The 12,218-nt window shown below is 39.0% G+C and overlaps 1 protein-coding gene across 5 annotated transcripts in view; it reads left to right on the top strand.

Moving 5' to 3' along the window:
• COL11A1 (collagen type XI alpha 1 chain) overlaps positions 1-12,218 on the top strand; it is a 280,302-nt gene that overhangs the window by 100,660 nt on the left and 167,424 nt on the right. The window contains exons 6-12 of one of the 5 annotated variants that reach the window (XM_072998039.2): positions 2,044-2,169; positions 2,442-2,585; positions 2,784-2,891; positions 5,182-5,436; positions 6,859-6,921; positions 11,055-11,096; positions 11,436-11,498. In XM_072998039.2, coding sequence (XP_072854140.2) covers positions 2,044-2,169; positions 2,442-2,585; positions 2,784-2,891; positions 5,182-5,436; positions 6,859-6,921; positions 11,055-11,096; positions 11,436-11,498 — 801 coding nt within the window. The remainder of the gene's footprint in view (positions 1-2,043; positions 2,170-2,441; positions 2,586-2,783; positions 2,892-5,181; positions 5,437-6,858; positions 6,922-11,054; positions 11,097-11,435; positions 11,499-12,218) is intronic. The other 4 variants (XM_072998040.2, XM_020788718.3, XM_072998041.2 and 1 more) reach the window with 4 other exon arrangements.

Genomic DNA, 12,218 nt, shown 5'->3' with positions numbered 1-12,218 from the left:
ATCTTTGCTAGACAACAACGATTCTTCCCCATTGGAACGCATTAGACAGGTTTCATTGCATTCCAATGGGGAAATGCTTTTCACTAGACAATGATTTCACTAAACAGCAATTTCAGTGGAACGGATTATCATCGTCTAGCGAGGCACCACTGTATAATATAATATAATATAATATAATATAATATAATATAATATAATATAATATAATATAATATAATATAATATAAATATAATATAATATAATATAATATAATATAATATACAGTTACACACACCCCATATCAGCGGGTGATTGTTCCAGGATCTATTATGTCTGACATGGATGGGAAAAATAAGCCCCTCTCCTCCTTAGTATGCCCAGTATTATTTTTTAGTTATGAAATTCCTAATTTATGCCCTTTCATATGCATTTTTATTAATAAATTCGTTTCATATGCATTGTTCCTGTTGACTAAGCTGATTTTGTGCATATGTTTATAAGATGTACATTTTGAATTGTGTACATTTATTTATGTAAAATTCACAATGGGCAAAAAAAATAATAATCTGATGTTGCAGTTACTTCCCAGTGATGGGAGAGAAAAAGATGTGCACACTTGTTGCATCAATAGTCCTTCTGCTCACTAATCAATGCATGTGCAAAAAGAAACTTGTCAATAAGAGTTCATTTCCCATCCTTTCATCTGAGTTAAACTGTTCAGCATAAGTGGCTGGAATATGAGATGTGATAGCGCTGAAGACTCTAGTAGCTGCTTCTCTGATTAGAAAAATCACAATACACCATTGCAATCTTTGATAGTAATGGATAAGAATTTTGTCTGGTTCAGAATTTTTTATAATAAATTTTGCATCATTTTGTAAATTTGATGGGGGGAAAATGAAATTAAAATTTCTGCATGCGAGAGAATGTGAATTGACGTGTTTATCTACCTCTAGATTGTTGTTTCCCACAGAGTACATCCCATAGCTCAAAGCTATTTTTACATACGAGTTGACTGCAATAACATCCAGGACTGACACTTTTAACTACAGTTGGCATTTATCTCTTTGAATGCTTATTTTTGTAAATAAAAAATAAAAAATAAAAAAAAGTACGCTAGGAAGCAAACTTAGCCAGGAGGTCCAGTTACATAAAATACACAGCAACCACTCAAAAAATTCACCTTCTTCCATTTTCTTTCCTTTTCTTTAACATTTTATTACCTAACATCATGATGTCACAATGTCATACATCCCCCACCCCAATCCACATCACTGATTGCTACTGAAATGAATGGGCAGATACAACATCATAGTGTCATAACCCAAGGACAGTCTTTTAAAATGTCATCAAGGAAATAGAGAGCGAGAGATGAGAAGATAACAATACATATGGCTACCATTTTTGGCCCTAGTGTTGTCTAAGTTCTGCCTTGTAATGCTACATTCAGGGGATCTATTATGTGTGGAGAACTTTACTGCTTTATTTGGCTAAATTTAAACGTTTTCTGGCCACAGGAAAGAAACCTGGCCAAAATCCATGTTGGCAGCCTAACACAGCATACTTAGGAAATCATATGCTGGGAGCTGTAGTCCAAAAATGCAAATCTGTACACTTGTGACAGGATCTAAATGAAATCTTTTACAATATATTGCCTTCAGGCAGCTAATAGAATCTGCTAGCTAATTAATGATATTAAAGAAACATAAAATACACTTTTTAATAAGTAGTTTTATGTAACAGGTTTTCTGTGTACAACTTATACACAAAATGTCTGCTAATGACAAACCACACCACAAAGTTCCATATTCAGGGCACCACATTTTTCAGAAATAACCTTTTGCATTCATGCTTTTTCATTGCACATGTTTATTTTATGTAAATATGAAGAGGGGAAAAGGGGGGGGGAAAGGAAATGTACTACTATAAATCTGGTGTTTTACTTCTCTTAACTTTTTTCTTCTCATCAAGTAAAAGTTAAGAAAGAGCTTTCCATGACTTTGCTAATATAATTTGCTTGCACTAACCCAGCAATGCTTGGTATTTTCCCTTTTGCAATTTAGTATGCAACGGACGATTTAATCGAATATGACTATGACTATGGGGATCCAGATTATAGAGATTATAAAGACCTTGACACTGTAACAGAGGGACCCCCACTATACGACGAGACTGTAGCACAGACTGAGGTAACAGCATGTGGTGTGTTTGTTGTCTGAAGTCCCTGTCACCTGGTTTTGTCATGTGGTGTCTTATGTTAATCAAGCTTTTCATCTCTTCCCTCTTCCCTCCTCTCCTGTTTGTAAATCTCATTTTCACCCAGCAGTAGAAGACTGGAAGACTGACATCAGCAGTGTTTATTATATTTGCTTCTTCTTCCTCTGCTTCCCTTTGTACCTTGCTGCTGTTCCCCTTTCATGTATTTATGTGTTCCCATTCCATCTTTCACCACCTTTTCCAGAAAAAGAACAAAGCACAAAAGAAGAAGAGGACAGTGGCCACTAGCTCAAAGAACAATCCCCAAAAGTTCATACTCAAAAAATCTGAAAAATATACATCCAAGAAGAAGAAAAACTATCAAGCTGCAGAAGAAGGCAAAATAGGGGTAAAATTTGCCACAAAATGATCAAGATCTTTCCTAAACCAAACCTGGAAGATCTCTGATGATGAGAAATAAGTAGCTCTAACCCCAGTAGATGAATACACCTCTGGCTAATACTATAACCAAATTAAATAGAGATTCCTTCTGGATGCCCACCTGTTTCCTCTGTGGTTAACACCATAACTTTTTCTTTCATGTTAGGTCAATGTTGTTGATGAATATCATGAATATAATGTGGCTGAAACTGACTATGGAACTGCTGAAGGCTATCAAACTGCAACTCCTAGTCAAACTACGGGACCAAATGAGGTAATGAGGAATGGAAAATATACAGGCAAGCATATTTCAAAGACTTTAGTCAATAATTAGTCAATTATTACCAAGTCATAATCAGGTGAACTCACATTATTCTAAGAGAAACCTTAAAGTTCAAACTAACATGTCATATTTCTGAGATCCATACATTTCCATATTTGGAACTTGCCCTTTAACCCTTATTTCAGAAAGGACTTCAAAAGACTACAAGCATATATTTATTAGGGTTTTACTTGCATGAGTTGTTGGATGTCATGCCAAATTCAAGGCAGTCTTAATTCAATGCAGCTCAACTATGACACAGGATCTTGCACCCATTTGAGATTTTCTCAGTATGAAGATGGAAAGAAGTATCAGTTTATCTTCAACAGGCATTGCAGGAGAAGAAAGCATGTTCAAATTGATATCCCTTAATGTATGGTGTTTGAGATAGAAGATGGTCATAATCATTTTTGCAGAAATGTGGAGATGATACCCAGTGTTGGGTATCCACTCATCCAATAACACAGTGATTCTTAACTTTGGTGTTAACCCAGGTGTTCTTTGACTGCAACTCCCTGAAACCCCAGGCAGCACAGCTGGTGATGAAGGCTTCTGGAAGTTGCAGTCCAAGAATACCTGAGTTATCCAAGGTTGGAAATCACTGCAGTACCAGAATTTTATGTAAGGGCAGGGTGCTTCCCATTACCACTGCTGCCCCATGAACACCCCAAAACCCAACTACAGAGGTCAAGTAAATCTTCAGGTGGTTCTTAAGTGACGTCTAAAGCTGCAAATGAGGAAGGAAAGGAAACAGGTTTTTGTTGAGTGCACAAGTATATTGTTGTGCTTAGCCCAGTTTATAATGTGACTCTGTAGTTCCTGTCCTATTGGTATTGCTTTTCATTATATACTCCATTCATTCCAATGTGCAATGTAGATAAAGTTTAATAGAACAATGTGCATTTAATCCAAGACTACAGTCATGATGCACATTCCTATCCACATTGCAGTGTGCATGGTAACATGCATCTCATTTACACCAGCTAGTGAATGCTCATTTCCTCAGTGCTTGTATCATATCTGGATCTGCAACACAAATGTGGATGGGCATTCACATACATATCTGTTCATTTCTATTCTCTGCACTTGGTCCCAAACCACTGTAAGAATCTCACACAGATCCATATTTCATGTACAGATCTCATTTCTTGCATTTGGATGTCTGTGTTTGGATCTCTACTGAGCAGAATCAAGTTGCATTTAAAAGATCCATGTGTTATATCACATGGATCTTTCTTTCAATCATGAAGTTTGTTAAAACCTGCCCTCAGTTCTCTGTGCTTAAATCTTCTCATGAGGATTTGGCATCTGACCTATGTGAATGTGGGCGCTTTGTTACATAAATATAACTTTAAACCACTTTAAAATTAAGGCTTTTACAAAACTGAAAACCTATATATATTTAAATTGAAGGATGGATTTTTTTTCAGTACTTCTAGACTTAGCCCCAACTAGAATGTATTATTCAGAATAAAAGGGGCTTGTTTCTCAATACCAGCATAAATCTGTTGCTATCTATGGGATTTCCGTAGTTGAGACTAAATTTGCTTTTTGATTTTTTTCTCTTCCTGTCAACCTTATATTGTAATCACCCATTTAACTTATTTTATACATTATTTTAACAGTTTTATTAACAATAGAAATGAAAGTCCAAACATAAAAGGTTATGGTTGTGGGTATGGGTATGTGTATGCTAGCAACCATGTGTGGCATACACTGCAAAATTCAGTGACTGAAAACCTAGGTTGATGAAAAACATGCACTAAATATTTCCAGATGCTTCAATAGTGCTAAGGCTCCATATGATTGTTTTTGCAAATGAAACAAAAATGTACATTTAATGAGAATGTCAATTTCATTGTGCATTGCGGGATCTTGGGAGGGGCTTCCGAAACACTGACTGCACAGTTTTTCAGAAACAAAAGCAACTAGCCTGAAATGCTGTTATTTCATCAACCCTTGGCTATGATTCTATTGAGCCAAAGTGCTAATAGAATGGGCAGTTTGACATTCTCGCCACTTGCACAAGAAAGCCTTATATAGCCCCTTTGTGCAAGTGGACACTGGATGTCCTTAAAGTGGATCACTGTTCACACAACCACAGTGCAAGGTTCTGTGATCCAGTGGTATTCAATAGAACCTTGGTTGTTATATTAAAATCTATTGAATGCTCACATTGCTTTACTAACAATAATCCACATATTCATCCTGTTCCCCAAACTTTTGCTGCTTATATGAATAGCAAATTCCTGTTGAAGAAGTATTTACTGAAGAATACCTAACGGGCGAGGAATATAACTCAGAGAATAAAAAAACTGAGGAAACAGATTATGGAAACAGACGAGTAGACCACAGTGAATCTGAAGTTGTGGTAGATGGAGATTTAGGCGAATATGATTTTTATGAATATAAGGAATATGAAGAAAAACCAACTATTCCTACTAATGAGGAGTTTGGCCCTGGTGTTCCAGCAGAGACAGATATCACAGAAACAAGCGTAAGTTGGACACAGCCAAAGTACTCTTTGAATGTATGGGATGGTTAGCAGCTTTTTATACACCTGCCCGCCCTTTTTGTCTCTTGTTACAAACTCGAGTCCGTGAAGGCCATTTTGTGACTGTCAAATGTAGAGAGCACAGAGAGATGGATCAGGGAGGACTGCAGGGTTGCAGGGTTAGCAGAATGCTGTTCCCAGAGTTTCAGTGTCAGAACCTGAGATTGGGGCCCATGTGTAATCCACAAAGACAAAGCAAGTCAGCGTGAGGAGAGAGGGTCAGAACTGCTTTCAGCAAGGGGGACAGTTTTTACCGTATTTTGTACTCTTACGCAGATTTAAGCCGAGGGTGGGGAGCCATTCAGCATAGCTCAGGAGCAACACCTCAAATGACCAAATTGCTTACTACAGCCTCTATGTGCAGGTAGTCAGAAAAAGAAAAACACTATATATTGGGAGGCATCAGAGCAGGTGTAGGCCTTCATCCAGTGGGAGGTATGTGTGTTCTCAGACTCCTAGAAATTTGCCAGTCCTGTGTATGAAGGCCATTTTACATTAAAAAAATTCACTGTTCTCCTCCAATGCTGCTTGCGCTGTGATTCCTCTTCCCACTTGGAAATCTGAACAAAGCAAAACAAAAAAATAGCAATTCCCTAGGATTCCAACTGGTTCTCTTAACTCTAGCAGCTTGAAGGAGGAGAGACGATCGCACTTGAGGATACAGTAGTTCCATTTTTTGGACTATGCCTTCCAGACTCCTATAGCTAGTATACCCTGTGAGCTATACTGTAAGAGCCAGACTTTTCAGAATCTGAATGCTTTGGGGATAGACAGATGAATCTATGTTTTATTTCTGCCATATTTGGCTTCAAAAAAGAAAAAAAATGCATAGCATTTTCTTCAGTCCTAAATACAAAGAAAGGTATTTTGAGAAATGGCCATCAAAAATGAACTGAAAGAAAATTCTTACCCATTCATAATTATTAATATCTTTTTGTAAAGGTTCAGTGCTGGAAAGATCCAGAAACTAATGCTATAAACCAAAGTAAGTATTTTCAGGGTCTTACATTAAGTGTATCAAAGGAGTAATTCAACTATCCAGGATCTTGTTTTGAAGCCAAAGACTGAAATTCTTTTGCTTAGTGTAGTGATTTGCACTAGAGTAGGCCCACTGAATCAGTGGGGACTTGATACATCAACTCCTCTGTCTGTTCCCTTGAGTCAAACGAACCTTCTGTAGTGAAACTTGCTATGCTAAGGAACAGGATTTCAGCAAAATAATTTTAAACATTCAGCTGTCTATAATTCAAGAATCATTAATTTTGAGAATAGTATGGCATACCCTTAGCATGTTCAGTAACACAGCACTTAAGACTCATCTACCTTCTAATATGTTTTCCTCTGTGTACTGTATTGACTTGGCAGGTGAATGGCCATGGTGCATATGGGGAAAAAGGACAAAAGGGAGAACCAGCTGTGGTTGAACCTGTGAGTATTTTAGAAGGTGATTCTTGCCATGTGCTATGAGTGAGCTCCCCACTGCACGTTCCTTGATAAATGGAGAAAGTGTTTTCAGAAGGTCGAGGTGCAGGTGAAAGGAGCATGAAGACTTTTTGAATTTTCCTGCTCTTTTATATCAGCTAATTTTAAATAAAGATGTGCATTTAGGTGTGGAAATATTCAAAATGCATTGACTAATGTCCTATTTGGATAGTTCCAAATATATCTAAATCCAGATTTGATAGTTCCAAATATATGTAATAATTCCTAACATTTGAAGTCCCTTTTACCCCTATAAATTAGGAAGAAAAAGTCTTAGTTTTTGCATGCTAGCAGAAGATGTTAAAGTGAAACCTATATGTCAAGCATCCTAGAACGATTAAATTTAACTCTGGCACGAAGGGTAGGGGGGTCAGAGAACTAGGTTTTTTGTGGGTTTCCCAAAGGAGGGGGTTGGGGATGAAAGCAAAACCTGTAAGTGATGTCTGTCAGCTCCAATGAAATCTAGAAGCAGGCACAGATACCAGGGGGTATTTTTTTTTCACTTTGGTTCTTTCTGACTGAAAATTGGGCACAGCTGCTTATAAATCTTCATAAAGCATTTGCTGTTAGGATATGCTCTGATGCAAGCCTGCACTGCAGCAGTTTCTTCTGTGTTCTTCTCTGAAGCCTCAACTTACATTTACATTATCTGCATCTCATTGTATATTGTTTGTTTAATATACTTAGGAATGAGATTTATGATTAGTAGATGCATATATTAACATGTTATAAATCAAGAGGAATTTTTAATATTATATTTAGGCCCCTTTGTCAGGCAGAGGAATAAATTTTTGTTATATATAGACAGATCTATTAGGTTAATTGATTTGTGTGTGTGTGTGTGTGTGTGTGTGTGTGTGTGTGTGTGTGTGTGTGTGTGTACTTTTCGTGGGAAGGGTTTATCTTCTGCTGTAACAGAGTCAGATTCTGTTCTTCTTTGGGTGGAGTTTGCAGTCAACATGAAACATGGGAGTGGTAGAAGAAGTCGGCACTTCGGGAAGGCTGCGGGAATGCTTCCTGCACCCACCACAGTAACTTCTACTGAGAGGCTTGGGAGAGGGAAAGGAAAAAGACAGCTCACAACTTCTATTATGAGCCTCTAAAACAAAATCTCTCACCCAGCTGCCTTGTTCAGCACTGACACTATGAAAGAGCAGCAGGCAGCAGTAAAAGGCTTGTGTAAATCTTTGTCAAGGAGATGTCAGAGAAGCCTCAGGTTCAGTGAGGCAGTTATGAATGAACCTCAAACATGTTCCAGCCAACTTTGTGCAATCCAGGAAGGCAGTCAGGGCACGGGGCTAAAAAAGAAGATGAAGAAGGCACTTTTCCTGCAAATATCCAATGTGCCAGAGAAGGACAGGGATGGCATCAGCACTCAGATGGACACTTCCAGCTTGAGCAACAGCAGTGCTGTTGCTTTTGTGGTTGAGAAAGAGATTTATAAAGAGCAACAGATATTGCCTTCCATATTTATTTCATGCAGTTCCATCATATTCATGGAAGGGCTTTCTTCTAGACCTCATTCCCAGCAAATCTCCCCTGTGCAAAGCAACATTGTGATTGGTGGAAACTCCCCTTCAAGTATGTACACATCTGATACAGGGAAGGAGGAGACTTGAGGGGACTCAGGTGGGCACTATTTCAGAAACATGTGACACTGAAATTGCCTCTGCCCCCCCAGCTGCTTTTGTCTCACCAGTTGCAAGAAGTAGTGGTTGTTATGAACCTGGCATCAGTTTGATCTTGGCTCATAATGCTCTGCTTTTCTAAACCTTTATCATTTCAGTTTTGAAGAGTGACTTACTCCCATTGCTAGGCAGGATTCTTCTCCTTCCCAGCAACAGATTTCTCCCCTATTTGTTGTTGTTGTTTAGTCATTTAGTCGTGTCTGACTCTTAGTGACCCCATGGACCAGAGCATGCCAAGCTCTCCTGTCTTCCACTGCCCCCATGTTGCTTCCTGTCCCCCCTGTTAGCAGTGCCATCTTTAGGGAAAATAGAGCAATAGATACTAGCACCAGTGATAGATGATGATGGGACTGAAACAGCAGTTGAATCACAAGCCAAAGATGAAACACACTGTCAATAATAAGGATAGACATTTGCACGCAAGTGTCCCACACAATGTCTGGCTTTCCTAGCTACTGAACATCTCACACGATGATGTATGCAGAGTCCCTCTCTATCAGTGGTAATGCAAACATGGCTAGCCTAAACTAACAAAATCATGAACATAAGGGAGTTTCTGAAGCAACACAAAGTACTGCTGAAGCAATAAGTGTCTTCTTTTGGCTTAGTTTCTGCAGGACAGATTTTCAGGTCCAACTGGATGGCCCTGGTGAAATAGCCTGGTGGTGTATCTTTTAAGAGGGAGAGAGAAGCACATCTTTAGTTACGCCCCTCTCTGAACTAGAGATAAAATGTAAAAATGGCATCCTTTGAGTTTCTTATGTGCCTGCACTATTGCCTTATGACCTGCATCCTAATTAAGTCACTTGGAGTCACAATGTGTAAAAGCCAGGCAAATTTAGTCCCTGCCCACCCCCATCCCTCACGTTTTAAGCAGTCTTGCCCTGTAGCCTAAGCTGGATATACTGTTGTTATTGTTTAGTCATTAAGTCACATCCGACTCTTCATGACCCCATGGACCAGAGCACGCCAGACCTTCCTGTCTTCCACTGCCTCCCGAAGATTGGTCAAAGGATATATTGTAGTGGTATTCAAATGGTTCCAAGCGATAATTTGCTGAGACCTACAAAACTCACAATTTTGCTAAAGATTTTTTTTTCTGAGTAACTGTGAGATACAATAAAAATGCTTGTTTAAGATAGTCTTAGTAATATCCTGAGTTCACTTTACGATTCCTGATTGACTAGAGATCAGTCCAAAAAGCACTACTGTCTTTCTGTTCCAGCTGTATATGCTCATGGAGATAAGATCAGGTAGCAACCTTTGTGTCAAATTGGCTAGTTAATGCTGTTACTTAATGAACTTGGATCTCTATAAAGGGATAAGGCAATTTAATGAAAGGGGGAAGATAAGGCCAAAGTAGTTCTACAGGCAAGAACTTTTTTAAGGACATTCTAAACACTGGGGACAAGGGTGGAGAGCATAATAATTTGGGTTTTGTGCCTCAACAGTACTTTTCTTCTTAAACTGAAGTGGGTGAATGTTGAGGGCAAGCCTAATTAGGAAATAAATGCCTCATTTAGGGGTCGTGCGAGGGCACTCGCAATGTCTCCTTGTGGATGTTCAATCTTTAGTTGTTGAGATTTCACCATTGCTAGCAGCTTGGGAGGTAGCCTCAGTGACTATACAAACTTCAGTATCCACCTCCCACCAATGGCTCAAGTTTATACAGCTGCCACTTCAGTGCAATCCCAGCTTGTGAACTCAATGGCAATGCTGTATGCTTCCACTGGCTGCTGCACTGAGGTCCTAAGTGGGCTGACATGGCCTCAGACAACCACATCCAGACCGCGTCTGAGCAAAATGAGATATGACCATAAAAGACAGATGTTTCTACAATCTGAAGCTGTGTTTGTTTGTTTCACTTATTGATTGATATCCCACTTTTCTCTCAAAATAGAGATTCTAGTTCCTTTCAAAATGTTCTTGTACTAAAACCCAATTAATCCAGTTCCAAAGTTCAAATGCAATCAAAATAAAAACAATGTTCAAAGCACATCATTAAAAAGTCCTCCCTCCCCCATTGGTAAAAGCCTGCCTGGAAAATTGGCCTTTGTCTGCTGGTCGAAGGACTAAAGGGAATGGGTCAGTCTTAATCCCTTCTCCTTGTTAAAATTGGGGAAAAAGCATTTCGAGAGAAGAGTCCTATGGAAAGCAAGTATTTGATATTTTGCAGGAGAAATACTATGAAACACAAGCTTTAGCCTGAGAAGCTGACATGCAGTGTTTTTAATAATAACAGAAATATGATCAGAAACTAAAGCATTTGTAGGAATGTCGGAAACTAAGGCATTTTTATGGTGGGGGAAGTGAATGTGCTGCTAATTGTGGCATGTTCTTTGCTTCTTTTTCAACTCAGTGTGTTATAATTTTGTGTGTTTTCCCCCACAGGGGATGCTTGTAGAAGGACCTCCAGGGCCTCCAGGGCCTGCTGTATGTATATGTTTTTAAATTTTTATTTTTTAATTTTTAAAAGATTAAATTGGATAGTGAAATGAATTGTTTGCATAGTGACTCGATTAAGTTGATCAGGTATTTTGCATAGCCTCTCATGAGTAGCAATGTACAATTTTGTTTCTCAGTGAGAACAGATTTAGAGAAAGTACTGCTTATGTACTTGCACTTGTATTTTCTTTCTTTCAGGAAACTGGTAACTAGCTCGCACACAAAATAATCTGCCAGTCTGTGATCCCAAATTGGTAGCTGTCTAGAAAGTTACTCAGAAAATTATTCTGCACCACCCAAATAACTATGTTCCCCCCTTTTTTACAGGGTCTTATGGGCCCCCCAGGTACACAAGGTCCTTCTGGTCCTCCAGGTGACCCTGGTGAGAGGGTAAGTCATTGTGGTTTATAAATGAGCATGGGAAATGTGCCAGGTTAAGTGGCTGGAGACCTAATATCTGCCCCATGGAACAAACTTCACATGCTGTGTGATGACAGGCAAGGAAAGGCCAACCTACCTGAGAAGACAGCAGCACATTGTAACAAGTTAATTCAGTGTCTTGAGAAAGAGTTTGTGGTTCAGGTGTTGGTGTTGGAAACTGGGAAATCTAGATTCAAGTCATCATGCCACCATGAATCTTACTGAGCAATCTTAAGCCAGTTGCTCGTTGTCTCAGGTGAGTAGGTTTGTCACAGGGTAGGTAAGGACCTTAGGGGGGGAAATCAGTATTGTTGTGAGGATTGTGTGAAGAGAAGGAGAGGGAAGTTCTTTGCTCTCAGCTCATTGTGGGACGTTCAAGAAATGAATGTAACTAATGAATAAATAAATTGTGCCTCATTAGAACAGAGGATTCAGGAGTTCAATTTGGGCTTGTACCAGGTCAGATGTGGAGTGTCCAAGACTCACAGTCTGATCCAAAATTAAAGAAATTCACTGAAGGTTTCTCCATGGTCTTATGTTTCTTCTGTTCCAAGGCGTTGATGCTTGAGAACCTGCTGCAGGTTACAAAGGACCTCCTCTTTACCACTCTTATTCTGTCTGGACCATTGCTTTCCAGAGATAACACTAAAGCGAGTAGCACTAAAGCCCCACAGGTGCTCCAGATATCTT

This window comes from Pogona vitticeps, chromosome 4, assembly GCF_051106095.1.
Source record: "Pogona vitticeps strain Pit_001003342236 chromosome 4, PviZW2.1, whole genome shotgun sequence".
NCBI classification, from domain to species: domain Eukaryota; kingdom Metazoa; phylum Chordata; class Lepidosauria; order Squamata; family Agamidae; genus Pogona; species Pogona vitticeps.
This window is presented reverse-complemented; position numbering and strand designations above follow the sequence as displayed.